The sequence below is a fragment of the Parasteatoda tepidariorum genome, chromosome 11, assembly GCF_982258835.1.
Source record: "Parasteatoda tepidariorum strain Cologne lab strain chromosome 11, Ptep-v5.0, whole genome shotgun sequence".
Lineage (NCBI taxonomy): Eukaryota > Metazoa > Arthropoda > Arachnida > Araneae > Theridiidae > Parasteatoda > Parasteatoda tepidariorum.
In genome coordinates, this window is record NC_141765.1 from 35,750,135 (window position 1) to 35,777,880 (window position 27,746).

The 27,746-nt window shown below is 27.9% G+C and overlaps 2 protein-coding genes across 7 annotated transcripts in view; one reads left to right on the forward strand and one right to left on the reverse strand.

Moving 5' to 3' along the window:
* LOC107443698 (glutamate-gated chloride channel) overlaps positions 1-27,746 on the forward strand; it is a 126,477-nt gene that overhangs the window by 42,521 nt on the left and 56,210 nt on the right. The window lies entirely within an intron of this gene.
* The window catches only part of LOC107443700 (glutamate-gated chloride channel), a 34,312-nt gene continuing 7,390 nt past the window's right edge, over positions 825-27,746 (reverse strand). For 2 of the 6 annotated variants that reach the window (XM_071187494.2, XM_016057650.4), the window contains exons 2-9: positions 14,350-14,447; positions 13,089-13,183; positions 12,283-12,347; positions 10,828-11,045; positions 8,350-8,432; positions 8,144-8,278; positions 5,569-5,939; positions 825-1,233 (exon numbers count right to left, since the gene is read on the reverse strand). In XM_071187494.2, coding sequence (XP_071043595.2) covers positions 1,048-1,233; positions 5,569-5,939; positions 8,144-8,278; positions 8,350-8,432; positions 10,828-11,045; positions 12,283-12,347; positions 13,089-13,183; positions 14,350-14,411 — 1,215 coding nt within the window. In that variant the 5' untranslated portion in view covers positions 14,412-14,447 and the 3' untranslated portion in view covers positions 825-1,047. Of the gene's footprint in view, positions 1,234-5,568; positions 5,940-8,143; positions 8,279-8,349; positions 8,433-10,827; positions 11,046-12,282; positions 12,348-13,088; positions 13,184-14,349; positions 14,448-25,965; positions 26,186-27,746 lie in introns of those variants that run through there. The other 4 variants (XM_016057651.4, XM_087155450.1, XM_087155449.1 and 1 more) reach the window with 4 other exon arrangements.

The window sequence follows — 27,746 nt, forward strand, 5'->3', positions numbered from 1 at the left end:
TTTATGTGAAAAAAATTGTGAGAGGTTTTGAACAATGACACTTGTTTCTTTTTAATTTTTTTTTCAGGAAATAAAGATTCCGATAAAATTTTAAAATATAAAAAAGAAATTTTTGAAGAGTTAAAGTTTCTTTCCATAAAGCTTTTTTAATACGAATATTTAAAGGAATTTTATTTATTATAATTGTTTATACGGGTCATTTTTTAAAAAAAAATTACAAAAACTTAAAACTTTGAAATAAAAAATTATTTTAAAGCAAAAAGAATTTCTGCTACTTTTTTATTTGTTATTAAATGTATAAGATAAAAAAAGGAGCTGATAAAAGTCTTAAAGTCTTTATGCAGTCTTTTAAGAAAGTTCAATGTGTTGAAATTGTTATACAAAGAAGTTTTTAAAAGCCGGTTTAAACTTTTTACTACATATAACATAAATTTCGCGTATACTTTGCTACACATTTTGAGTGATATATTTTAAAATATTTATTTAAAAAATGATATTTCATTATTAAGTCTATTTCATCGTATTATTTTAGCTTTTCCATGTAATAAATCTGAAGGAAACCATGATTACTGAATAAATAACCACAATTTTCAGAAAAGTAGTTCAGAAAACCTTTCTCAATATATGTAGAGATATTCATTGAATTTTACAATTCTTCTCTTCAAAGTGTGTGAAGTACATCTTACTATTTTAACATTCCAGTGTAAAAAAAAATCCATTGCAAAAAGAAAAATAATATATAATTTTATAAAATTAAGACGAAATATTTCAAATTCAATGAAAATTTCACTTAGCAAATGTAAAGCTCATGTAAATAAATAAAGTGAACATATAATTTTTCTTTATTTCCTACAAATTTGTGTTGCAAACATTACTTAATCTGAAACAGTACACAATGCAAAATATACATGCAATACAAAGGTAAGATACATGATATAACAATATACATATTAATTGATGCATATAAATGGAACATATTTTTGTAGAAAAAATTATTTTGCAAATAACAATCACCGATTTAATGACATGTTTGAATAAGTATTTTTATCAGGCTGCATATTTCAGCCAATAAACTAAATTGAAGAATGCAAATAATGCTGGAAAAAGGAATCTCGAAAATACATCTATACGTTGTGCAGTTGATGAGTACTTGTTCAGCCATTTCAATGGTGCTGACTGGATATTTCGAACTTGACTGGCTTTCCCGACGTCATCAATTCGAATAGAATTCTTCTAACAATAAAGATATTTTTGAAGGTTTAAAAATAATTAATAAGAAGAAAAACAAAGAAAAGTTTTTGCATTTTTTCGAAATACAGGGTGTTACAAAATTAATGATCAAAACTGTAACGAGAGTTATCGTATAATGAATCAATTAAATAGATCATGAGAAATGTAAATTTTAAAAATGCCTTCTTTTTCTCTGAAACGATTCGACCGATTTTGCTCAAATTTCGTATGCTGTGATTTGAAATTACACAATCTAAAATTATATAACTTAATATTACATAATTTAAAATGACATAAATTTTTTTTAGCTTATACCATTATTAAATAAAGCTATTATTTCAATTATGGGATAAAATGATAAAAAATATAAATAATTATTAAAAAAAATTTTTACAATGTTTTTATTTTAATTGACGAATTCTTATGATTGTGCGCTAAAAGTTTTTGATTTGTTTAAAAAATTCCTAATACAGGGCTAAATAAGCAAGTAAGTGAAAAAAGTAGTAAAGGGCTCAAACCTTTAACCCCTTTTTTGACTAGGCTATGGAGACCACATCTTAATGACAGCAACTACCCTTCAAATTTTACAGTCCCAGATTTGTTGAAAAAAGATATGCTTATTCAGAAAAAATACGATTTCGTGTTTTTTTTTCCTGATTTAATCATTTTTAAATAAGTTATTGAAAAATGAAAAGTTAAAAATAAGTATTATTATTAATTAGAGTTATCAAATTAGTGAAAATTCTTCCGTAAAACAAAAGTAATTTAAGGGGATTAATTGGCCTCTATACCTCATTGGTATTAAAATCCATGACCGGAAATGTCTTCTTACGCCAATAGGGGAGGCATCTAATGATGGATTGGCTGTTCGTGCGCACTAAAACAAGTTGTTTTATTTATTTAAATTATGAATTTCTACTTATGCCTAATGTTTTCACCATGGCTCATTAACTTGCTTCTTTTAAATAGTATTTTCATACTAAGATATGCCTAGGATTTCATTACATTGTTAAAAATATTTGTAAGTGAAAAATAATTGTTTTCATGTGAGAATAATAATATTATAAATTCATTCTTGTTGGCTTCTTAAAGAATAATCATTTACCTAATTTTATTACAATATGAAATTACCGTGTCAGAGTGAAGTCGTAATATTTAATCATTATTGATACAACAGCCAGGGATAGTCCTTAGTATGTGCCAGAACATTTCTCCTTGCAGTTTTCTTTATAGCTAGGTTTTTCCAGTTTAATACCCTAATGATCTTAAAATCCACTTTAATAGAGTCCACCCATTGACGTTTTGGACATCCTTTATCACAACTATCTATCGATTTATGTTTAAAATTATTGTGTGTTGGACTATTTGTATATAATTGCTCTTTTTGATTCCACTAAATATGATTCGCAAGACACTTGCTTCATAGTTGATAATAATAGTCTCTTCCTTCTTAGGTAAAGACTATGTTTCGGGTGCATGCGTCAAGACTGGGAGGGCGTATGCATCTGTCAAAGTAGGGTTGAAATTTTTCTATCTTTGGCCACCATATACTTTATTTTTTTATATTCTTATAGTTACAGTTTCTTATCACAGATGGACAAGCCAAGCTCTCCAGCCATCGGACATTTGCGAATTAAGCTATGAATGAGCTCCTTTCATTTGACAGGAGAGCACCGTAAGGGTGAAAGTACTTCTTAGTTCAGAAACCAAAGGATAGATGGCAGCACCACTCATTCGTGATGCCACTTCTTCAATTTAGATATAGATCTGAAGGGGAAAAATTTTCTCCAGATTCCTGTACTTGATACTGTTCAGCAACCGATATCAGCAAATTCTACTTCACAGATTTTACGCGAACCTATATCTCATGTACTTAGTCTTAGCGGAATAATGGTTCAAACCCCGGCCCCTCCCGATTGTAGTCCGATTTTCTAACTACTTAGCAACCACGGCCTTCTACATTCATTTTAAAGATAATTTTCTTGACTGACTTTTCAAATTTGACAAATTCATCCTTTAAATCTCTCTCTGTTCTAGCTATCATGTGCTCATCTTCTGGATAAGTACCTGAATTGATTTATTGAATATATTATCTTCTGTGTTAATTGCGGAATCACGAATAATGTATTATGGGACCCACCTTCAAAGTAAAGCACAATAAGGCTTCTCTTTGTCTTAATCCATTTTCAACTGAAAAGGTGTAGATATCTTTCCCTGCGGTGGATAATTTCTCTTCCAATTGAGAGAATTTCACTCGTATTCTCATCATGTTATGTTATTATTCATTGCAAGTTCTGTTAATGAGTTAATCGCATAACTTTATCAGGTGTACCAGTTTAAGCATTGCGGAACTTACTTGTTCATTTCTATCAAATTCACAAATTTAAAATATCTTTCTCACCTCTATTTCTTATAAAAACTTAATAAACATGAATTTTTGGCTATAACAGATGATAAATATATTTGCATTTCTACATGAACACAAAATAGAATTCGAAAAAGCAAAAATTCATTAATTTTTTCTTCTTTTCTATAAAATGTCAATAAAATTTCAGTAATTGACATTAATATCATAACATGAACTTTCTGAAAGCTTTTTTTATTACATATATATTATTTTTTGTGAGCTTATGTTTTAAACAAATATATAAAGTGCTGTTCTTTTAAGGGTCAAAAATTAAAAAAAGTATGGCATGAACATTTCGCACCCTCTTTTTTATTTTTGACCCTGAAAATGAATAGAATTTTTCTTATTTGTTTAAATTATTGAACACAAACATGTGATTAAAAAACTATATTTCACTATAAACAAGAAAAATTCTCGAAAAATTTCAGTTTTTAAACTTAATTTATATAGTAAGAAAGTATTCTGGAAAATCTCTGCCTAAATCCATTCAACTTAGTTAAAGAAGGTATTCCCCAACAATTATTATTATATTTCTTTGATAATACGTTTTATATATTTTTCAGATCACAAAAACTATTGCACGTGATAACAGGAAAATAAAGTCCCAACTGATATGTCTTACTAGTTTGTTCTCATCAAAATATTTGCTTCAATTCTCCTAAACAGGAAAAAAAATTCAAACGGTTCTATTACAATACAAGTTTTGTCTGTCCTGCGTGAGGAAGAAAATTTCCCTTTGATGTTAAAAAGAAACTAGGCAAATATTTGCGATTGGTCATAACGATGGTTAACAGTTAACTCAGTAACGTTGCAAAATGGATTAAATATAATAAGTTGCTTAATACGAGATACTCTATACTGCTCTCTCACCTGACCCAAGCGATTACGAAATGGACAAATTTGACAAGAGACCAATTTGTGGCAAAAAAAAAAAAAAAAAAAAAAACAGTTTTCTGCTTTCTGTTTTCGGATTGGTGGTCGAAAAAGTTCATTTCTTAGGAATTTTCTTTTATTTGGAATACTTGGAATCTTGACCCGTATTATATGAGTAGGGAGTAGTTATCTAAAAAATACGACTTCAGTAATTCAGTCAGAAGTGCACAAATTGCTCCATTATAAAAATTATATATTTAAAAATAATATTTAAATTGTTATATTTTAAAAATTGTCTATTATTATTTTTGCAGAATTGTTTAGCTGATAAATTGCTAATTTTAGGCTTATGATCATAAGCTTTTGTAGTCCAACATAAGGTATTATTTCTTTAATACTTAATACTTCAAAACGTTTTATCAATGATTTAGTTGAAGAATATTAACATTTAATGCGAATTACATTTTGTCTGAAATTGTTATTGCACTTTGGTGTTCAAAATGGTTTATTACTTTGTGCTGAATGTCATGGTTCAAAATGATTTATTACTCTGTGTTTGATGGGATGGTTCAAAATGTTTTTAGCTTTGTGAATGATGGAATTGTTCAACATGATTTATTACTTTGTGCTTGATGTAATGCTTTCAAATGTTTTATTACTTTGTGCTTAATGTGATGGTTCAAAATGATTTATTAATTTGTTCTCGTTAAAATATGATTTCTCATTCACTCATGTAGGTATTTTGCCTTTCTTTAAAATAATGACTTTTACTTCTTATATAAAATTCAAAACCATAATTAAAGTTCATTATGCTTGTGATTAGATGGTTAACCAGTAGATTATAATGATTTCAATAGAGCATATAAGTTTTATATAGTTTAGAAGACTTTTTAACAGTTTTAAACTCATTGAACTTAACGTTAAGTTAAAACGTTAACTTAACGTTAAGTTCTGATATTCGTACTAGGAAAAATAGCCTAAGCGCTTTTGGATAAAATTTGAGACTAATGCTAAACTTAAAACTATAAATTAGTTACATAAACAATGTATGTACTTACATCTCCAAGTAATTCATCTGCGGTTAATTGGTTTTGCAAACGCGAATACTCTTCCTTGCTTAAGAAATTGACAACTAGACAAAGTTCCAGTATAACACTGAAGATGAAACAGACGCACACTCCAATCCAAACATCGCTTGCTTTTGTATATGATACTTGTGGGGTACGACTATGAATTGAAGTAGTGATTATTATCGAAGATATTAGAACTCCCAGTATTATTCCAAATCGAATGGTTGTGTACTTCGGATTTAACCAGAAAACCAACCAAGAAAGTAGAACCATGCATGCAGTCGGCATATAGAATTGGATCATATAATAGAAGGAGTTTCTAGACAGAACCAAGTCTATTTTTATGCAACTATATGTGCCTATGAGAAATTAAAGATAGAATTAATTCGAAATTGAAAAAACTCCTAATTTAAATTTTGTTGCATTATTAAGTCACAATACTACGCAACGAAATATAAAAAGGATTATTTAAAAATCATTAGAAATAAAAAATTATAAGCAATACAGATATTATAAGTTATTAGAAAAATATGTTGCTATTGAAAAACTGGCTTTTCACACACACACATAATCGCATATATATATATATATATATATATATATATATATATAAGTTCAAAATGAACAATAAAACAAGGAAAAATTATAGACATATGAAAAAAAAGGGGGGGGAATAATAAGTAAAAAAATAACAAAAGTTTATATATATATAAAGAAAAAAGAAAATTTATTTAAAAAACCGGAAAAAAAAGATATAATCTTTACTTCAGCCCACACGATTATATCCGCAAAACAGAGTGCTTTCTGATATTGTATCAATAAAGCCAAAGCAAAATATATTAATACAATAGTGTGAGGAGCACTCAAAAACTTAACTTTCTTCGTGTTTTCTTGTATTTATTTATGTATATATAATATATATATATATATATATATATATATATATATATATATATATATATATATATATATATATATATATATATATATATATATATATATATATATATATATATATATATATATATATATATATATATATATATAAATACAGGGTGATTCATACAAGATGGGCAAAACTTTAGGAACTGATAGTACACACCCAAGCAAATAATTTTTATCAAAGAATGCATGGTCGAAAACAAATTTTTTAATTAAATTTGATTTTATAACTTAACTTCATCGTCCTTTGCTTTTGAGTTTTGTTTTCGATTCTGTCTGGATCAAGACAGCCAAATAACTCATAATTAAATAATTTACTTTTTATTTTTTATTTTTATATTTTTTACTAAATGTGTGGTAATGAAAACTATAATTCTGAAAACCGGAATTTCCGGTAAACCGTTTTCATATGAATGGAAAAGTTACCAAATGAATGGTTTAAATAGCGTATACTTTTATTTTTATTACCAGAGTTACTTTTTTTACCAGTAATGTCATTACTATACATTATAGTAATTTAACCACAATATTTTTCTCCATATTGAAAGACGTGAGATAAAACTTTATTTTGCAATTAAGATGCTAAATACTGTTTTAATCCTACATTCAAGAAACCAATTGCTATCGGAGGATTATCTTATACTTTACAAAAAATAATTTTCTATGTAAAATTATTTCGTTTGAATAAATTAATAAATTTGTTTCTTTGTTTGGGTATATACTTTTATGGTTTAACAAGCATTTGAAAAAGCGCAGGCGTATAATACGCAACGGCCGTTGTATGTTTTATTTCCTCACAGCAGTTTAATATGTAAAGCTCAGCATGACAGAGTATTATTTCTTTTATCGCAAATGACTTGTGCATTCGTCCCTTAATTTTTGACGTTTGTCACTCGCTTTTTTTTGTGACATGCTTTCTTTATATATTATCTCTGTTCTAAGGTATGTGTTTCTGAAGGGAAAAAAAATAAGAAAATTATCTATGATCATTTAAAAAATAATGACGGTAATATTACTTCTAGGTACACTACAAATATAACCTATAAGAAAAGTTTAATTCCACAGACCATGAACGGGATTCTAACCTAGGTTTTCTCAGTCAGAAGCAAACGCTATATCGTCAGACCCATACAGGACCACATAAAACCGTTTGAAATCGCGTTTCTTTTAACAAACTATGTCTATTAAATTTTTGCCATGAATTGTAGAGTTGGTAATATCCTTGTAACCATTGTAGAGTTGGTAATATCCTTGACATTCATTGGTTATGTTTCAATAGCAATTTTTTCTTCAAGCAAAATCTAGTAAAAAAAACCCTGTTAAGTGTTTGTTTTACTAGTACGACAGTTCTGCTAGTACAGTAGCAATTTTTTCTGTCATAGGAAAATCATAAAATTGCTCAAGTACGCTCTAAATGGTCCCAACAGAAAAAACTTCATTTTCCTTGACCATGGGGGAGATTCGACTCTCGGCCTTTGTGTTAAAAATAAAAAGCGTTATATTGTCGAACCGTACAGGACAGCATGAAGGAATAAGAAATAGTGCATTTTAAGCAAATCATTGTGTCTTTTTAAAATTTCTATTATGATTATTTTGTTGCATTGATTCTATTATTACTTACCAGTGTTTGTTTTACTAGTACAATAGTCTTGGGTATAAGATTTCAGTTGGAACTGTGGTAAAAATAAATTTTTTGACACTTGAACAGGGTTGATGCTTTTCCAGACAAATTCAATATCATCAGTCGTATATCCATCTAAAAGGAAAATGTATTAAGTTTAAATTTAATTAGTTTGCATTTCAATAGATTTAGAACGAAACACTTACAGCTTGCTGCTACCATGGAACAAACTTGGTTATCCAAAGGGTATCTGTCCAAACTCATCGGACAAGAAAGCCTCAAAGATATTCTAAAAAGCAAATTATGCCCTTTATAAATTAATTATGAATTATTAAAATTGCTCCAGCTAGAGTTAATTAAGCTATTTTAAGAACATTTTTATATTGCATAAATTATACTTTTGCACTACATGAAATATATTTCAACGCATATGACGTTTAATTGCTCACGCTAAAACTATAGAGACATGTAACATAATTTGCAATATATTTCAGTTCGCAAAAATAAAATGCATCATGTTTTATTTTATTCACTAAAAATATAGTAGGATTAAAAAATAAGTAAGACCAATTAGAGTAATATAACGAAGCGGCAAAGATGAAAGAGTTAGAGTGATCAACTCGGTATTTTTCCGATCAATCGCAGTTATCATCACTTGTCCAGGCTACTTTAAGAAAATTAATATTACGAAAATGTTTGGCTTTTGTTTTGGTTAGTGATCTTAATTTCTTTAACTAAAAATGTAATAAAAGTGCTTTTTGCAATTTAATTTTCATTAGTAAATGTTTTGAGTAGTGTGTGGAGATTTATTGTTAGCCCATTGACCAACTAGCATAAGCCAAATATTGAATTCTTACTTGGTATTCATACTCAAATTGTTCTTATTTTAACTATTAAGCAGCAATTTTTTCCCTTAACATTATTAAAAAATTTTCATACACGTAAACATACACTGTTAAAATTCCGGATCAAATTACGCTAAAAAGTAGGGTTGAGTGGAGTCAATTGTAACAGGGTACGATTGTAACAGAGCAAAAATTTCGAGTGTCGGGCTCTAGATTTGGTTCCTAGGTGGAGCACAAGGGGTATTTAATAAATCAGCATGTACACCCCTGATGGCAACCATTTTTATGTACTTTTGAAAGAGTTACATCACAAAAGATATTTTCACGCAACGTAAGTAATTTTTTTGGTATTAGAATATTATATTGTAACAAGGTAATTTTGTTTAAACAAATAAAAGTTATTAACCGAATATGTAAGTGGACACCTTAATTAACGTTTCAAAAAAAGATTAGTTTTGTTATTTAACTAGCATTGTTTTTAACAAATGAAGCTGAAATGGCGTCTTGGGGACGATTGTAACAATAAGTAAAGAGACGATTGTAGCAGCTGAAAATAAATAATCTTATGTTTACAAACTATTACTTAACTCTTTAAGAACCATCAATAATTTCCTATATCATTTATATTATGTTGCATGTGTATTACTTTATTTGTCACCTTTCACAGCATAAATTGAAATTTTTGACCCCTTAAAGTTAAAAGTTTAACCCTTTAGGTCTCTGCTCATTATTATTTTTACTCCTAAAATGTCACTACTATTTTGATCAATAGAAAAATATATCACAACTATGATAATACGTGTAATTAACTATGTTTTAGGTGAATTTATTAACTGTTACAATTGACCCCGTAAGTGGAGACAATTGTAACAAGTGCACGACTGTCAAAAATTGCTAATAACTAATATGATAACATTTAAAATAAGGTATTTATTTTTTTTTCTAGTAGAGGATAGTCTACTTTATTCGTCTGTCAATTAATACTAATAATATATAGGATTTTTTGTTAGTAAAAAATAGTTAAGTAAAAATTGTTACAATTGACTCCACTCTCCCCTACCGGATGTAGGCTTCCGGTACATCTTAACTTAAATTTCTTCCTTTTTTACGGAACATGCTACGAAACAAAAACTCTGATGTATTTATCTAACAAAATATAAGATTTTTTGTTCTGTGTTAATGATGACGATGCATCTAAGATGACCCAAGATATTACAGAACAAGAAATTATAACCTAATATACTTATAGTAATAATTACCGTAAAATCACTAAATCACTATAATTAAATAACACTAACTGTAAAAAGTACGGTATAATATTTTACTGTAAAAATGGGTTTTATGGTGAAATGGATCTTGGGGATAATATTTACTTAAAGTGCCGGTACTCCATGCTGTTATTTTATCCGAAATTTATTAAAGTGTTAGTAGTATTGTAGATTCAAATTTGGAACTAATTAATCACTAAAGTAAAGTAAATGCTCTTAAATTGGCAGGTGATTTAAATTGATGAGACAATTAAGTAACCTCGAATTATGTAACTATAATTGTTTATGCAATATCTCTAAATGCATGACAATCATTTTACGCCAACATTCCTCCAAGACTGGTATGTCAACTTGCCACAACCGTTTTGTCTTTTATGTTTTTTAAATGATTAGAAACGTTGTGAAATTTTTTTCTGAAGTTTTGTGCCTCTTATGAAAACAGTATTTTGATTTTAAACACAAAATAAACAAAAATAAATTCAAAATCACATGCATCGAATGAAACAATTATTACTCGATGCTAAAAATAGTAAATTAACCAATAAAAGCTAATAGAAAAAGTATATTTCACCTTAAACTATAAAGAATCTTTCCGTCTGGATGAATTCGTATTAGAACATTTGGCTTAAGCATGTTATGAAAATGACCAGATTTTTCATTCGAGAAAAATAGATCTGGAGTCCAAAGCATTTCTGGGTCAGTAAGTGTCACATAGTTGAAATTTCTATTATTGTACTTTAACCTATCATCATGCCAGGTCTGTCTAAATGTTAACTGTGTATCATATACCTGCATAATAAAATAACAGATTTCGTAATTAGAATAATGAGATAGTGAGATTTATAATTTAAAAAATAATAGATTTCATAAATAAAATATGTTTTGGTTTATACTCAAATTGTTTTTATATTTAAGAAAACGTGATAATTTTGAATCCTAACAGAAAAAGTAATATTTCAAAACTTTCCATTTTCATTTAATATATAATTTAATATACAATTTGAATGCTCCAATTTATGATTTTCAAACACTTTAAGTTTATTAAGCTTATGAATGTTAAACTTAATAACCTGTTAGCCCATCATGAATAATGAGACCGTGTTAAAGATTTCTACTTAGAATAAAATCATATAGTTCAGCATATCCTCTCTTCACTAAAATGTTAATATTCTCTCCTCTTAAGAATTTATAATTTAATAAAAACGAGGCATGTTTATGTTTTCATTAATTTAGATATTTGAAAAATAACTCGTGTTTTATTTCGTTTCTTGAAATGCATTTTTAAAAACAGCTTTGTCTGAATTTACTAGCAAATTTCCTATACTTTTTCTGAAAAAAAATTTTCATTAAAAAAATATTTTAAAAAATTCATAAAATAAATTTTTTTTTTTTTTTAATTATACGGCAAAAAATTATTCGTCAAATTACGTTCCAAAGTATCGGCACTTTAGGTGCCTCATCTGCGGAATCTATTTTACAGTAAAATTCATCTTTACCATAGAATATTATACTGTAATTATTACAGTAATATTATTTAATTAGATTGATTCAGCCTAATTGTTACTATAAAAATTATGATTCAGCAGATTTTTTGTTTATTTTCTGGCAAAAAAGGATTTTATGATGAGAAATACTGGCAAACTGCGTGGCGCTATTTTTTACCGTAGTTTCATTTTCCTTCAAATGTTAATATAATAAAAAAAGTAAAATTTCAGAGAGCCAGGAAATCCTTAAAATTTACTTTTAAATATACTTTCAGGGGAATTTTCTAAATTCTAATATTAGCTTTGCAATAGTAATTGGACAATTGAAATTTTGCAATAGTTAGCAGTAATATTAAATTGAAGTTCAATTGTGTGATAGTAAAATGCATGCTATTGTAAAAAATAACTTAATGTTGAGTTGTATTTATCATTTTTCTTGCAAAATATACCTGCAGAACTTTAAATTCAAAGTGTTTAGAATTTGCATAAGAATGTTTTAAACTAAATTTTAATCTAGAATATTATTTTTATAAGATATTTACCATATTAACATCATCTATATTGTTTATGCTCCTCACATAAGTATCTACCACTACAACTACAGGACCTGAAACATAAAGAATATTTTTATATTCTCAATTTGGATTTCTTCCATGCAAAATGTGCATTGGTAGAACAATTTAAATATATTTCATTAAAAACAAATTTTTTTAAAGCGAAAAATTTAATAAAAAAGACTATTCATCAAAAAATAATTAAATTTTGTTTATTTATTGTTTATTAATAAATATTGTTTTCACTTTTCTGAATTTACTGGACCATCAAAAATGCATGGTAATTTCAAGAAAGATTTCGAATACAATTTGACGAAATAAAATTGAAAAAAAAAAGAATACATACGATTTGCATACAGAAATGTTCTTCTGCAAAATTAGTTTTGGTTTTGTTGAAAGCAACGCTAAAACCAAGTTCAACAAGCTCTACAAAGATGGGAAAAAAGTGGCTGATTATGATTGTGTTAATCTGTTTCCCTGCACTTTTTCTCCTTTATCAACCTAATTATGTTTTTTTTATATTAATTAGTAAAAAAAATAAATTTTGCATAACTTTATTAACACTGAATGGATGAAGTTTGCATTTAATAAATTTTTAGGAGCTATAAATGTATATGTATTTTTATGCCTTCTAAAGTAAAATAAAAAGTGTTTTTCAAATGCATTCTAAAGTGGATTCTAAACAAAAATAATAATTTTTTTCTCTTAAATTATAGACATATATAGCCTTTTATTTTTTTACAAAACTCTAGCTCATTAATGCATAATTTCAGAGAAGAGTAGTTTTTACCTACCGGTGTTATTCAATCCAGCAGGTCGAATACGACGATCATACTTTTCAAAAATGGTAGAGAGTATATTTCGTTCTACTTCTAAGCGTCTATCATTTCTGAAAATATAAGTGAAAAACGCATTGAAACATATTATGATATAGATTTCTTCTGTGAAAATATCCGGTATACGTTTTCAAACACTTTTCGAATATATATATATATATATATATATATATATATATATATATATATATATATATAACGGGAAAACAGGGTTGCATATATCTGTAGTATCGCCTACAAAATATACATATGGGTAGTACATTGACATTTGTATTTGTGTTAAAGTTATTTATCTGAGAATGTTTCTTATGTAATTATGACCGCTAGAGGAGAATTAACAGACTTTGAACATAGAATGGTAAATGGATCTAGATGCATGGGGCAATCCATTTCGGAAGTTATGTGAGAATTCAACATTCCTAGATCTATAGAGCCAAGAGTGTGTCGAGAATACCTAATTTCAGACGTAACCTCCCATCGTGGGAATGTTGCAGCTTACTGTCTGCACTTAATGACCAAGACAACAGACGTGTGCATAGACTTGTCAGAGTTAACAAATAAGTAACTTTGCGTATAAAATCTGCAAGCATCAACGCTGGGCGTAAAATGCACGTGTCCGCTAGGACAGTGCGTCGAAATTTGGTTGCAATGGGGTATGGCAGCAGAAGACCGACTTAATTGTCTTTACTAACAGCACGACATCACGCCTAATGCCTCTCCTGGACTCGTGACTATATTGATTGGACCCTAGATGACGAGAAAACTGTGGCTCTATCAGATGAGTCGCGATTTCAGCTGCTCAGAGCTAATGTGAGAGTTCGAGTGTCCTATAATTTGTGATACCTTTGTGTGAAGCCAACGTCTTTGTGATTTCTTTGTATGAAGCCAATATAACATGATTATCTACCAAGACTTATATAAACTTCTAAAGACGTAGAATGCTTGCCCTAAAGAACAATAGACGTAATTATTTTTTAATGCGTCAAAAATTCTTAGAAGAGTGTCATTTTTGTCATGCTTTTATTCTTTTAAAGTAATATAATGGAAAGGTAGGATAATCAACAATCTTTAATAATTACTTTTGTTCTTCCATTTTTTTGCAGTAGTTCTATTTTAACAATAATAATTTCTCGATTAAATCCAAAAATCTGATTAAAAACTTGCATGAATATTGTAGAGAGTTAAAAGCCTTATCTTTGAGCTAATTTTGTATACTTACACTTCTGCAGAGCTAAGGAGGAACATGCTTAGAACTAAGCCGAGTATGAGATATTTAGCCATGACTGTTTCGCTTTTTACTTCGCTTATTCAGATAAGCTGAAATTAAAAATATTTGAATTGGAATTAAAATTATAGTACCTATTAACAAAACACAAAATTCTACATTTACATTTTAGAAAGATAGTTTTTCTCGCCATGATGCTTTATTAATCCGAATTACTCTCAAGTTTTTTTCATTGGTATTATCTTAATGTACCATATTAGTAATAGAGTATATTTTCTATTATACATAAGAGTTGGTTACGTCGTCAACAGGGAGACGATAAGTCAGAATGATTAGAAAAGTTTTATATGCTTAAGTTTTCTGATGTTAAAACACATACTTTTTTTTAATTGTTACTAGCGTTTTTATCATTGAAAAAAAGGTATGTTAACTGAATAAGCTTAGTTAAGACAGCTAACAGAGATTAAAAATTAATATATAAATAACTTTATTATACAACTGAGAACAAACATACATATTTTAACAACGAATTTTTGTTTCTGTGGATGCATGGTAGTATGGAAGACAACTGACACCATTTCATACTACAATTGTTAGCAATTTACTAACGATATCCAAAGTACATCAACATTGGTGTTTTCGGAAGTTAAAATAATTCGCGTATGGTGTGAATGCGAATGAGCTTAGTGCAAACTTTTCCCATTGTAAGTGTGTTTAGATTATTTACACCCTTTTAATTGTATATGAAAGTTCGATTTGTTATTAACTTGAAATAAAGTTTTCTGGCTTATTCAGCATCAAATTTGCAAAGAAAATTTACAAATTTGCATCAAATTTGCAAATTTACCACAATATTTTCCGTATAGCATACTGCAGTAAAAATCTTACAAGGCAGAGTAAACTTTTCGTATTAATTTTTTTTGACACAGTAACAAGAATTCAGGAATGCTGCCTGGAAATTAGCAGCCTGCTCATGTGCTTAATTTATACCAGTAAAATTTTTGGTGAAAGAAACAGAAAGTTTTTTTTAATGAGAATTCAGAAACCACCTCGCAAGAAACAGTAAATAGCATTCCTGGAAGAAGCTTGGAACCTTGCTGAAGTATGCAGAAAATATAAAAATCATGATAAAAAATAAAAATTATATGAAATTATTAAACTGTACCACATTTGCCAAACTTTCTCTCATAATATAAAATGCATAATCCATAATCATCATATTCTTGTAGTTTCCCCCATACTTTTTCCTCAGTGCAGTAAAAACTTTTTAACTTTTGAAATTGATAACTTCTCATCAGAAAAAAATATTCAAACTCAAGTAAATTTTGAAAGATAATGCGATATTATGGATAAGCAAAAGTACTATTTGCTAATATCAAAACTAGCTCACATTAAGTCTTTGATTAATTCAAATATTGACATGGTGCTAGTTTCAATGTGATCAGTTTAATAATTGTCAAACCATTATTCTTTTTTTTCTTTTCATCAAACAAAACAACTACAAAATTCTGGAATCAAATTTAAACTAGGTAAAATTAAACCAACTTTACACACCACTGCTAAAACATAAGTTGCCAGCTGTTGAATTTATTGAAAATATCAATCAATGAGTGTAAGGAATTGTTATTATTACGGTAAGATATTTGGTATTTTGAAATAATTGTTTTCCACCTCTTCAGAAATTCTGATGCCGTCCCTGCCAAAAAAGTTACTTTTTCCACAATTGATGGGACGAGACGTAGGGGACGACCACCTACAAGATGGATAGACGACGTTGAAAAGGACCTCAAGCTATTGGGAGTCAACCGATGGCGGGCCGTCGCACCGGACAGGGCCAGATGGAGGAAAATCTGCGAGTCAGCCTTGGCCTGTGAAAGGCTGTTGCGCTTATGAAGAAGAAGAAGAAGAAATAATTATTTGCATTCATGTGAATCTTTTATATGCCAGACTTCCTAAGTAACTAATGTACTTAAAATCTGTGTATTTTCTGCGATTTTTAAGTGGTTATACTTTTATGCATTTTTAAATTATGAATTATAATAAATTTCTTTTTGATCAATTAAATAATATTTTTTAAAGCTTAAAATATAAAAATAAATTTTTTCATCAATAATATAGTAATATAGGAAAGTTTAAATTCATTTATTTTTATAATAAATGATATGTGCATGCGAACTCTTTCTTCATCTGTTCTCTGAATATTGATAAAAAATATTTAACCAAAATTTTAGCTATAAACTCAACTATGACAATAGCAAAAGCAATTCATCCCTATATTAAGGAATTATAATGAATAGTTGTAAATGTGACATAAGAAAGATAAAGAATTGGAACGTTCAAGGGTAAGTAGCAAAATACTCAAAATGGCACAATATATGAAAAATTACCTTCCTTTTAATCCACTGCATGAATATCAATATATATATATATATATATATATATATATATATATATATATATATATATATATAAATATATATATATATATATATATATATATATATATAATATAAAAATATTTAAAACTATTGAATTGACTAAAAAAAGAGCTAAGAACTATTTACAACTATAATACAAAATGTATTGGCTAGTCGTAAATGTAATATAAGAAATATAAAGAATTTGAATTGTTAAGGCAAGTATCAAAATACTCAAAACGAAACAGTATACAAAATTCTCTTTTCATCCGCTGTTTGAATATCGAAAAAAATATTTAATCAAGGGAATACATACAAACTATGGACTAAAACAATAGCTGAAAACTATTTTCAACTATAATAAGGAATTACAAAGGAATGTTTTAGATGTAACAAAAGAAATATAAAAAGTTAAAAATTTCCAGGGCAAGTACTAAAATACTCAAAATGATGCAGTACATGCAAACTCTCCCTTTATCTGTTGTCATTAGTCTTAGTCAGAGGCAAGAGAGTATCATTCCTCGATTTCATATCTTGCGTGCATTTAGTTGTTCATATCTCTTGGGTATTCATATGATGTTGTTCTAGTTTTCATAAGAGATGGGATTTTATTAATGGAATTTGTAGTAAAAGAGGTTATATCTTATTTGTTTTATGTCATTAGCATCACATTTCTTTTCAAAAGAAATAAATTCGAATAAAAGGCTAGATAAATTGAAATGTTAAATAAACTGAAATATTAAATAAACTAAGTAAATTGTTCATGTAAATTGTTTTTCGATTTATTTTCTCATCTGAAAGAAATGTGAAAAGTTTAGTTTAATAATATTTGGTTATCAATGATAAAACTGGTAAGTTCCATACGACATTTTTAACAGTTTAAACTGTACAAAGTTTGGATCAAATTACGCTAAAAAGTTCCAGAACTGCTGGTACTTTTAATCGTAAAATTCATTTTTATCGAAAAATGTTACGTATCAAAAAATCTTAAATACCGTAATTTTTACTGTAATAATCACCGTGAAATCACTGAATCAAACTAATTAAATAAATATTATTGTAAAATGCAATATAATATTTTACGGTAAAAATGAATTTTACGGATGATGCACATAAAGGGCATTTTACACCATAATTTGACACGGAATATTTTACAGTGCACTATTTGACATTTGCTTAATTTTTCACCGTTCCTTTTCTTTTATTGATGCGCCACATATCATTCTTACCTGCTTAAAATTCATCTTAATCTCCAAAAATATTAAAAATATTTTTTAAAATTTTAACTTTATTGAAAAAGGTACCATAGAAAATTCGCACTATTATGCAGTATCAGTTCATGCGTGGAACTACGGTAGTGAGTATTTGATAGTACTACGGTGTAGTATTTGCAGAGTGAGTATTTTCAGAATAAATATTTGCAGAGTATTCGATTCTAGTGTTGGGTGAACAAGGATGAATCACCAAAATAAAAAAAGATTATCATGTAAAATTTGAGGTGAAAGTTGATTTTACTGTTAAATGGATTGTATGGATGCCGCTCTCAGGGTGCCAGTCCGTTTTACCGTAATTTGATGTAGTATTCTTTGGAATGCGATTATTTTTCACCTTTCCATTTTTGACTTCTTTCTGTTCTTGATGCAATTTTTTAACTTATTTCGGTTAATAAAAAGTTTTTTGGTCTTATTCTTGATTTTATGTCTGCATTTGTACTTGAAATGTTAATTGTTCAGCACTAATTTTATTAATTCGACTTAACTAATATTATTTTTATGATATATTAGTAATAATAAATTGATGAATCAACATATCATCCGCTATTGATCGTAGCAGTAACTAGTACTGTTATGCATTGTTTTTTACAAAATTGCTTTTTAATTCTGTATTTAAATCAAATTATACACGGAAAAAATCTAGTAAAATTACCGTACTGTCTGATAATAGCATTTTCGGTAAAAAAACCCCCCGTAATTCTGGTTATTAAATCTAAAATATAGGGTATTCAACTCATTAATTTGGTAATTTTTCCAGTTATAATGTAACAGTTTACTGGAAAATCTGGTTTTCAAAATCATAGCTCCTATTGCCTCCTATTTAGCAAAAAATACAAAACTGGAAAATAAATCTAACTGGACAAATGGTCTTTATGCCTTGCTCTAAAGTGTAATGTAAAATTATAAACTTTTATCACATAAAACCATATTTTAATATTAATTTTACTAAAATCATTACTAAAGCACATCGATAAATATTGCTGAGCGTCCAGTCAAAATTATCGAACACGGTAAATTTTATAACTTTATTATATCCCATGCTTGACCATGGTTTTTTACTCAGTGTAGCAAGAAACACTTTTTACTATATTACTTTATATGCTCTAGTTTTAGATCAAAGCAAAAAAAGAAATGATAATGAAATTATCATTTCTTTATAATTGATAATGAAATCTAATCTTTAAGTTTCAGGGCTCCGCCGAGAGAAGGTCGATCATTTAGGGCTCCATAGCCGAAAGAAAATGGTAACCACTGTCTTAGAGAACATAGGAGAGAGAGCTGAAATAGCCTGGTTGGTAGTGGGCTGGGCCATGTCCAAGAGGTCGTGAGTTCAATCCCCGTCCACCGAAGATTCCCCCCGTAAAAATGGTGACTGATGCATGTTAAATCTGTTGGATGTCATGTTAAATCTTTGGAGTTATGAACGTCTTTCATAACTCCAAAATTAATACCTCTGGGGTACTGAATTGAAGATTGATTGTTGACGTCAATATTACGATCTGATGATGTGGATGATTGAATGGTTCTACCCTATAAACGGGCAGTGACATATGTGTAACTGATGTCATATTCTTGGTTTTAGATGGTGCCACTGAAAAACAAGAAACCTCACCCTCTGCCCTAAATTCGTTTGGTTTCTCCAGAAGGCTTGCTAGTATTGGCAAGTGACATTAGAAACAACAACAACAGCATAGTGGAGAATTTTCTGTAAGGATGGCATTAGCGCAGAATGTTTTCAGATAGTGAACTTAGGAACGACACTTGTTATTGAATTTCTTTTTCCCTTTAATGTAACATTAAGTTAAATTTATATTATTTTTTAATAACACAATAAAAATATTTTCTAGTTTCAATTATTCGATACATTTCTAGCCTAAATCATCCGTTAGTAAAATGAGTTCAAACTTTATGGTACAAGTTCCTGCTAAATTTTTATGAGAAAAACTACGGAGATGTCGAAAAGAAATGCGTCTATATACCAAAGTGAAAAACAATGATGATTTCCATACATTATTATTATTATGTACGAGTAAAAAAATAGAAAATTTTACGAGTATATTTTTATAAGGAGAAAGGAGGAAATCCCGGGTTTCATTTCTTCAGATAACAAAAGTGATTTTTTGGAACGTGCTTTTGCTTTCTGAATGATGATTTGTGAGTCAATATTTAGTTACGACTTTTGTTGCGAAATAAAAATGACTTCTTATTCTTCCAACTTTAACTTCAGTAAAGAAATAAATCTGCAAAATTTGTTTTTCTGTTTTTTATACCCTGATTTCCAATTTCTTTTTTATAGCACTACTTACGTTTTAAAGTCTGAACCCAGATATCAGAACAAAATATCGGTCGAAGTTCAATAAATATCTTCGTATCAGTTTAAGCAATTATTTATGGCTGTGATATAAACATTTTAAAATTTTATATCTTTCGTCGATATTCTTCATATTTATTACAGCAGCAGAACTCGCCAAGTCGACACATGTATATAGTTTACATTTTCTTAGATTAATATAACTACTCATGAATATATTTTTTAATATTACCTAGCTATTGTTGAAAGCTAATTAAGCCTGATGTATTGATTGAAAAACTTAAACGTTGTTTATAACACTGAATAACGGATATAAATAAATGTGTTTCACACTGAAAAAAAGTTAGGTAAAAGCTATCAGAATATGGTAAAATGTACCGGGTTTCTGGCTGTATGGGAACACTAAAAACTCAGTAATCATTACGGAAACTCTTTGGTAATGAGTTTTGTAAAATTGACAATGAATATAGTTTCCAAATATGTGATAAAATTTGGTAAACGTGGTAAAGTTCTGTAATTTGATCGTAATTTTAAAGCATGGCATAAAAACCATTTACCATTTATAAAAGCCATTTATTTACTTTTTAGTTTAATAGTTTTACTAAATATGTGGTAACAAGAACTATAATTTTAAAAACCAGAATTTCCGGTAAACCGTTACCATATGAACAAAAAATTACCAAATGAATAGTTTAAATAGCCTATATTTAAGTTTTATCAACCAAAATTATGGTTTTCATTTTCACCAGAAATGTCATTACCATAATTGTCTGAGATTTCTTTTCTCCGTGGAGCTAGAGTCATTAATAGTATTTTGGACTCAATATACACGATGGTTTAAAATCTGTCATATAATTTGTATACTTATATGAGTGTCGTAGATAGAGCAAAATAAATTTTGATTTTCTTTCTTTTGAATAATTCTTGCGTAAATCTGTTTGTTTAAAATATTTTTTAAAACTGCATTAAATATCATTCTTGGAAAAAATGAATTGATATACGATTGTGTATTTAAGTGTATCACAAATCGTATCGTATCACAAATTAAACGAGTGAATGTTTAGAACCTAAAATAACTAATAATATATACTTAAATTTTATTGTAGAAAATAATTTCTGAAATTATAATTTAAATGTCCTGATTTGCTTTACGAAATAACATATTTTGGTTTCGTCTTTAAATTTCACGAAACATTTACGGTATTCCACAATGAACAAAAAAACGAATCACTTTTATTTTTTGAAAAAAGAATTCATTGAAAGATTAAAAAAACCAAATTTTGAAAACTTTCAGTCACAATTTTCTTACCAATGACATTATTACATCATGAAAAAATAAATTGTATATCCGAAATAATTATCTTTTATTTTGGAGTAATTTTTGTGCTAACTTTCTGCTAAAGGAAACGGTAAATTAATTTTTTTATCTCCATATACTCCTATTGAAATACAAAATTGTCCTTCTTTATGATTTATCCAATTATATTTAACTTAGTAGGACGAATGATTTGAAAATTTTTCTCCCAAACCTCTTAAAATTATGTATAATACTTTCTTATATCTTTCCAGATAGACGCAAAAATGCATTTAAAAAGATTCAAAGTTATTTTAGTATAATAACTCATTTCACTTTATCTTTTTTATTTAAGAAAAAATAATTTACCGAACTAATTTTGAAAGGATGTGTTTTTTTTTAAATTACAGAGCGAATGAAATTTTCTTACTTGATACGGTTACTAGATGGCTCTGCAAGTGTTCATGCATTCAATAAGAGATAATTTAGTAGCCGTCAAAATACTAGATAATGGACAACTAAGGATGTGTTTTCCTTTATGTCAGTTATGTCAGTTTCCTTTATGTCACTTTAATTAAACGTAAAACATTTGTGAAATTTCAAGTACAGTTAAAAAATTCAATTTACAAAGTATAAATATCAAAGATATTTTTAAATGGAATGTAAACTTTAGAAATTACAGTTTATTTAGCAGTAAATGAAGGAATGAATCAAGAAAATTGCGGCAATGGCAGTTTTTTTCGAATTTTAGTTATAACCATTTTTTAAAGCTGAACCCACTTAAATAATTAATCGGGATTTAATTTGGTTTGGATACATTGACTGGTTGAATACCGATTAGTCTAATAGTTATGTGTTACTGAAAAATTGAAACATACAAAATTATGATTTTTAAAAATATAATTTCAAATTTATAAATTATATTTTTAACCGGATATTTTTCTGAATACCACAAAGTGTATATTCTTACTAAAATATTAAAATTGAATTTCCTAAAACCGAATCCAAGACATTTCTTGGGAGAAAATGATAAAAAAACGGAAAATGTCAAAACATAATTTTAAATATGAATTTGTGAAATAAATAACACATAGGTAAATTATCGATTTACTTTTGAAATTTGGTCAAAATTTATATTATAAAATAAATTATTGTGCATAATTCTAATTTTCGTAAATAAATTCAAAGTAATCAAAGTAATGTTTGAAATATAATCTAGAAAAGTTGTCCTTGAATTTATTTTTATTTCTACCGCATTCAAATAACTTTAAAGACATCCAAATCATTTTTAATGATCTCTGTAGAGTATGAGTTTGTCGAATTTACATTTGTAGTTGAATTTTAAATAAGACGATTACTAATTCTCCATACGAATATAGCTCTTCGGAAATGAATTTGAATGATCGAAAGCTATGAGGGATGTCTTTATATTCCAAGAAATGCATGTTTTCGAACGATCGAGTTGTCTCGATTAACCAAAAGCCTATGTTTTTAAAATGTTTACTAAGTGTTAGCCATTTTGTTCCGTCTGAACTTTAAATTGTGATTGCTTAGTTGGATATAAGAGTTTAATGAAAGTTATTACCGTAACATCTACATTTTTATCTCTCTCTAGCTTTCTTTCGTTACATATTCCAGCAAAAATGGATTTTACAATGGAAAGTACCAGCATCCTGAGTGGTACTTTTCACGGTAATTTGAATCGGTTTTTTTTATAGTGTAGCTAATAATAACTTGCATTTAGTTAGTAAAAATTAATAATCTATCAGCATATGACATACAAATTTAATTATGTTTCATGGAATAAAGAATGCTACTAATTATATATAAGTAATTGACTGATGTTTCGAAAGTTCATTAGTGTCCTAATGCAAAAAATTAAGATCTGTAGTAAAATGTAATAAATAAAAGTAAGGCAATTAAAATAAGATGATCATAAATTTTTTCTATTGAAAACACATATCATAAGAATTATTTTATTTAAAAGCATCTGAAATATTAGTGGTATGGAAGCAAGCACACTGAATGAGACATTATAATTTTTCTTTAAATTTTTTAAACTAAAGTTGAGTGGATTTAAGATTAATTAAAAAAAGAATGAAACGAAGTTCATTTAGCTCAGAAATATTTAAAACATTGTATCAAGCATAATGAAAGGTAGATTACCTTAATTATTTTTGCAAAAGTAAACTAAATTAAATGTCAGTCAGTTGCCAAGGATTTTTTTTGTTTTCCAGATGCAAACATCTACTTCAACTTATTTCGTAATTATGTAATCTTAATATCAATAGAAAATACGCATTTTGATTCTTTTCCAACTAAAATTTTGAGAGTACTGAGAGCAAATATTTAATATTAAGTATCTGACTGAAATTTGCGAGATATATATTTAAAATTGTCTCTAACTAAAATACAGCAAGGATATTTTAACGTAATCTGGGTGCTTGAAACACTATAATGAGTTTTTAAAAATACGATGATCATATTTTTAAAAATAAATACGATTGTGAAAAAATAATCGATTCCAGTATATAAAATTATCAAACGAAATTTCTTAATGGAGTCATACATCTATTACTACCTATTCAAAGAAATATATGAAATATTCTGTCCTTTGTTAACAATAAAATTTTAATGTTCAAGTTGACTTCTTTGTGGAACTATCCTTATAAACTCTAAAACTACACATTTAGGTTGACATATTTTGTGCAAATTTTTATTCCTGAGAAATTCGCACTTCTTAAAATCTTTTGCGTTCGCTGCACCTTTTATTTGGTTTCACCTTAAATAATGTCCAAAAAAGAGTTTTTTTAAGAATAAGTGGGAAATGGAAGATGTAACTTATAAAAATATTGAATAAAAATAATTCTAATGGTATTAAAACTAACTTTTAAAAAAATTATGGAACAGATATCCGTACTCTTATTTACTGGATCAAATGAAGAGATTTTTGAAATTAATATTCACTATAAATATAATAACAATGCATGAGAGATTACATGTGTATGTGTGATTTTTTAGTCTGTAAAACTGAGTTAAGAGGCTGCTGTATTTAAAAAAGGCTATATGTAATGTTCAAGATGCTGTAAAAATTACATTCTAGAAAGTGGTATTGTTGTAAAGTTTTGACTAAAAACTTTAATATAGAAATCATGGCTGTTTTCATACCCATATAACTTAATTAAAAATTATAGGATTGATCAGTTGTTTTCTGCAAAACGAATCAGGATGTGATACTTTTTTTAGTTGTCTAAGTTTAAAATAGCTCAAAGTTCCTTAAAAATTCTGAAAAGAAAAAACACGGAAATATTTAGAGGAAAAAGAATAAGTAGATGCTTTTTAATATATTTCTTTTTTTGTGAACAATCATTTTATAGCTATTTATACAATTAAAATTAAATTTTATTAACAAAAATGTGATAAGAACTTCTAGAGTTCTGGAGTTGCACAATAGGCTATTTGTGACGGCCTAGGAAACATCCTCGAGGATGATCTGAAGGTATATCATCACAGTTTCAAACCTCTGAAGAGGGGATAGCTTCCCTTCTCTGTTAGCCCGACGTTCTATGCGCGAGGTCAAGCACTTTGCGGTAGAACAATTTAACGAGAATCGATACCGCACACCCTTGGTACCTACACAGGCTGGTGAAAGAGGTTACCTACCCACTTACCGACCGCAGCCAGTGATTCTTGACTTCCCTGTTATACTGGGGCCCGTGTGTTTGCAACAGCTACACTGCCGGACTAATAAAAAGAGAAAACTCAGTTTAATTCAGTAATTGATTTGAGATTTATAAACTATCAGTGCAATAAAAGTTTTGAGCGTTTTTTCAGTTTTTTTTCAAAAAGGTATTTTGATGTAATGAGATAAAAAACTCTTGAATTGAAATTAATGAAGCTCTACTTAGAACTGAAAGTAAATTTGTGACATTGATCTTCATATTTATTTACTGCTCACTAAAAGAAACATGAAAAGTAATTACGTTAAAAAATTTATTTTTTTAACCTTGCAAGCATTTTTAACCCAAAGTGCATTACCATGAAGATGAATATCGAAAAATTATTTTTGGATTTCTTAACACATTGCAATCTTTATTCATTCGGCACGAATCATCACAAATAGGAAAAATAGTATTGTAATTGCCTTAAGTTTATCATTTGCTTATCAAATTTTCTTTGTTAAATAACTGCAGAACATTATTTGAGTTTGAAAAATGACTTACAAACAAAAATGGCTGTAACATACCTGCTATTCCATTACGTTCGATTACGTCAAGAAAAACAAAATAAATGAAATATTATTAAGAAACTTACTTCACAGGTAAATTATTACTGGAAAGCTGACTTCTAAAAATGTTTTTCCAAATGCTTTTTACACTTCTAAAAGCATGAAATGATTTTAAATAAATTTGGAAGCGTTTTTAAAAATGCTGCTTACTTACCAATTAAGTTCATATATCTCCCTTCCTTTAATCCCGTTTCTATTATTCTACTTCTTTTAATATCCGTTTTTTATCAGATTATAATAGATTACTCAAAAATCTGTTTTAATCTGATTAAGAAAATAGCTGAAACCATAGAGTATGATTATTACGTCAATAATTAGAAACAGAGAAAATCATTATAGCATTATCAAAGCTATCTGAAAAATTGCAAGCTCTCTGTGTAACTTTTGACATTTCTGCGAAGTACTTATCCTGTTTTTATGCAATCTTACAAAAAATTATTTCTGATAATTATTTATTCGCTGCACTTCGCATTTTGTGTGTAATTTATAAAGTAAAGCGAATATAAAATGATATAGCTACCAAAATTAGCTAAATTAGTGTTTGCAAAAATTGTACTGTTTTCTTCAGGAATTGAGAGTAAAAGACACATTGAATTAATACTTAAATTTGAGGAATTATTTCCGTTATAAGCTATTTTTGTCTTATTTTATGCACTTAATATTTGTTACAAGTAATTTTGGAACTTTTATAGCACATATGCATGCTTTTTTTTATGTATTCACATTTGATACTAATATTTCAGGCGTAGCGAAACATTTGCGAAATATTTTTTTAATAAATCTATTAAATAATTTCACTAGTCATGTGCTGTGCAAAATGGTGAATCGTATTTTAAGAAATAAAAAATATGAATTAAAACGGAGTTAAAAATTGTGTAATAGTTTTTAAATATGAGTCAAATAATTTAAAATATTTTCAATAAATTTACTTCTTATCACTTTATTTATCACGCCACTTTTTTCTGACAAATAACCAGTTTTCTCCGGTGTTATTTTTAATCTATCTTGTTTAATAGTACAAAATAATATTTGTTGAAAACCCTTTATCACTTTGACATTTCTTTTAAAAGTAAGAAATAAACTTAGAAAATTCCTTGAAACTTCTGAAATTTTTAAGATAAGATATTCAAACTGGACTTTTGCTATTAGTTGCCAAATACGATTCACTACAAATTGAGAAAAAATAAATTTATATTTTTTCCATGAATACGCAGTATAGAAGAACTACTTTAGTTATTCATGTCTTGCTCTGCTTCAAACGAAGTTTTTTTCCTCAAATTATTTCCAAATCATTAATTTTGTAATTAAATTTAATATTGCTCTAAAAATTTTATTCAATATTTTTAAAGTTATAACAAAAACACGTCAAAAATAAATTAGGATTTTATAAAATGTCCATATCTCCATAAGCATTTAAGCTAAGTTTACGAATTCTTTTGCAACTTCTATATATAATGACCAAAATAATTGTTACAAGTTAAAAGTTTATTGCAGCATTTTTTGGCACAGGGTGTTTAAAAACACTATTTTGGTATGTAATTTATATTCGGTCCCTCAGACGTCTAAAAGCCTTAAACTTCGTTGATAAGTATGAGAAATCACATGTACTAAACAGTACTAAATTTATTAAATGATTCTCTAAGCATTCTTTGAGAAAGATTAAAAATGTGTTAATATCTAACTGTTTTCATTATTTCGTCCAACCTCTGTATAATTCTGGTAGTAAAACCCAAAGTATACGGTATTTAAACCATTCATTTTGCAAATTTTTTCGTTCATAAGCTAAGAGTTTACAAAAATTCTGGTT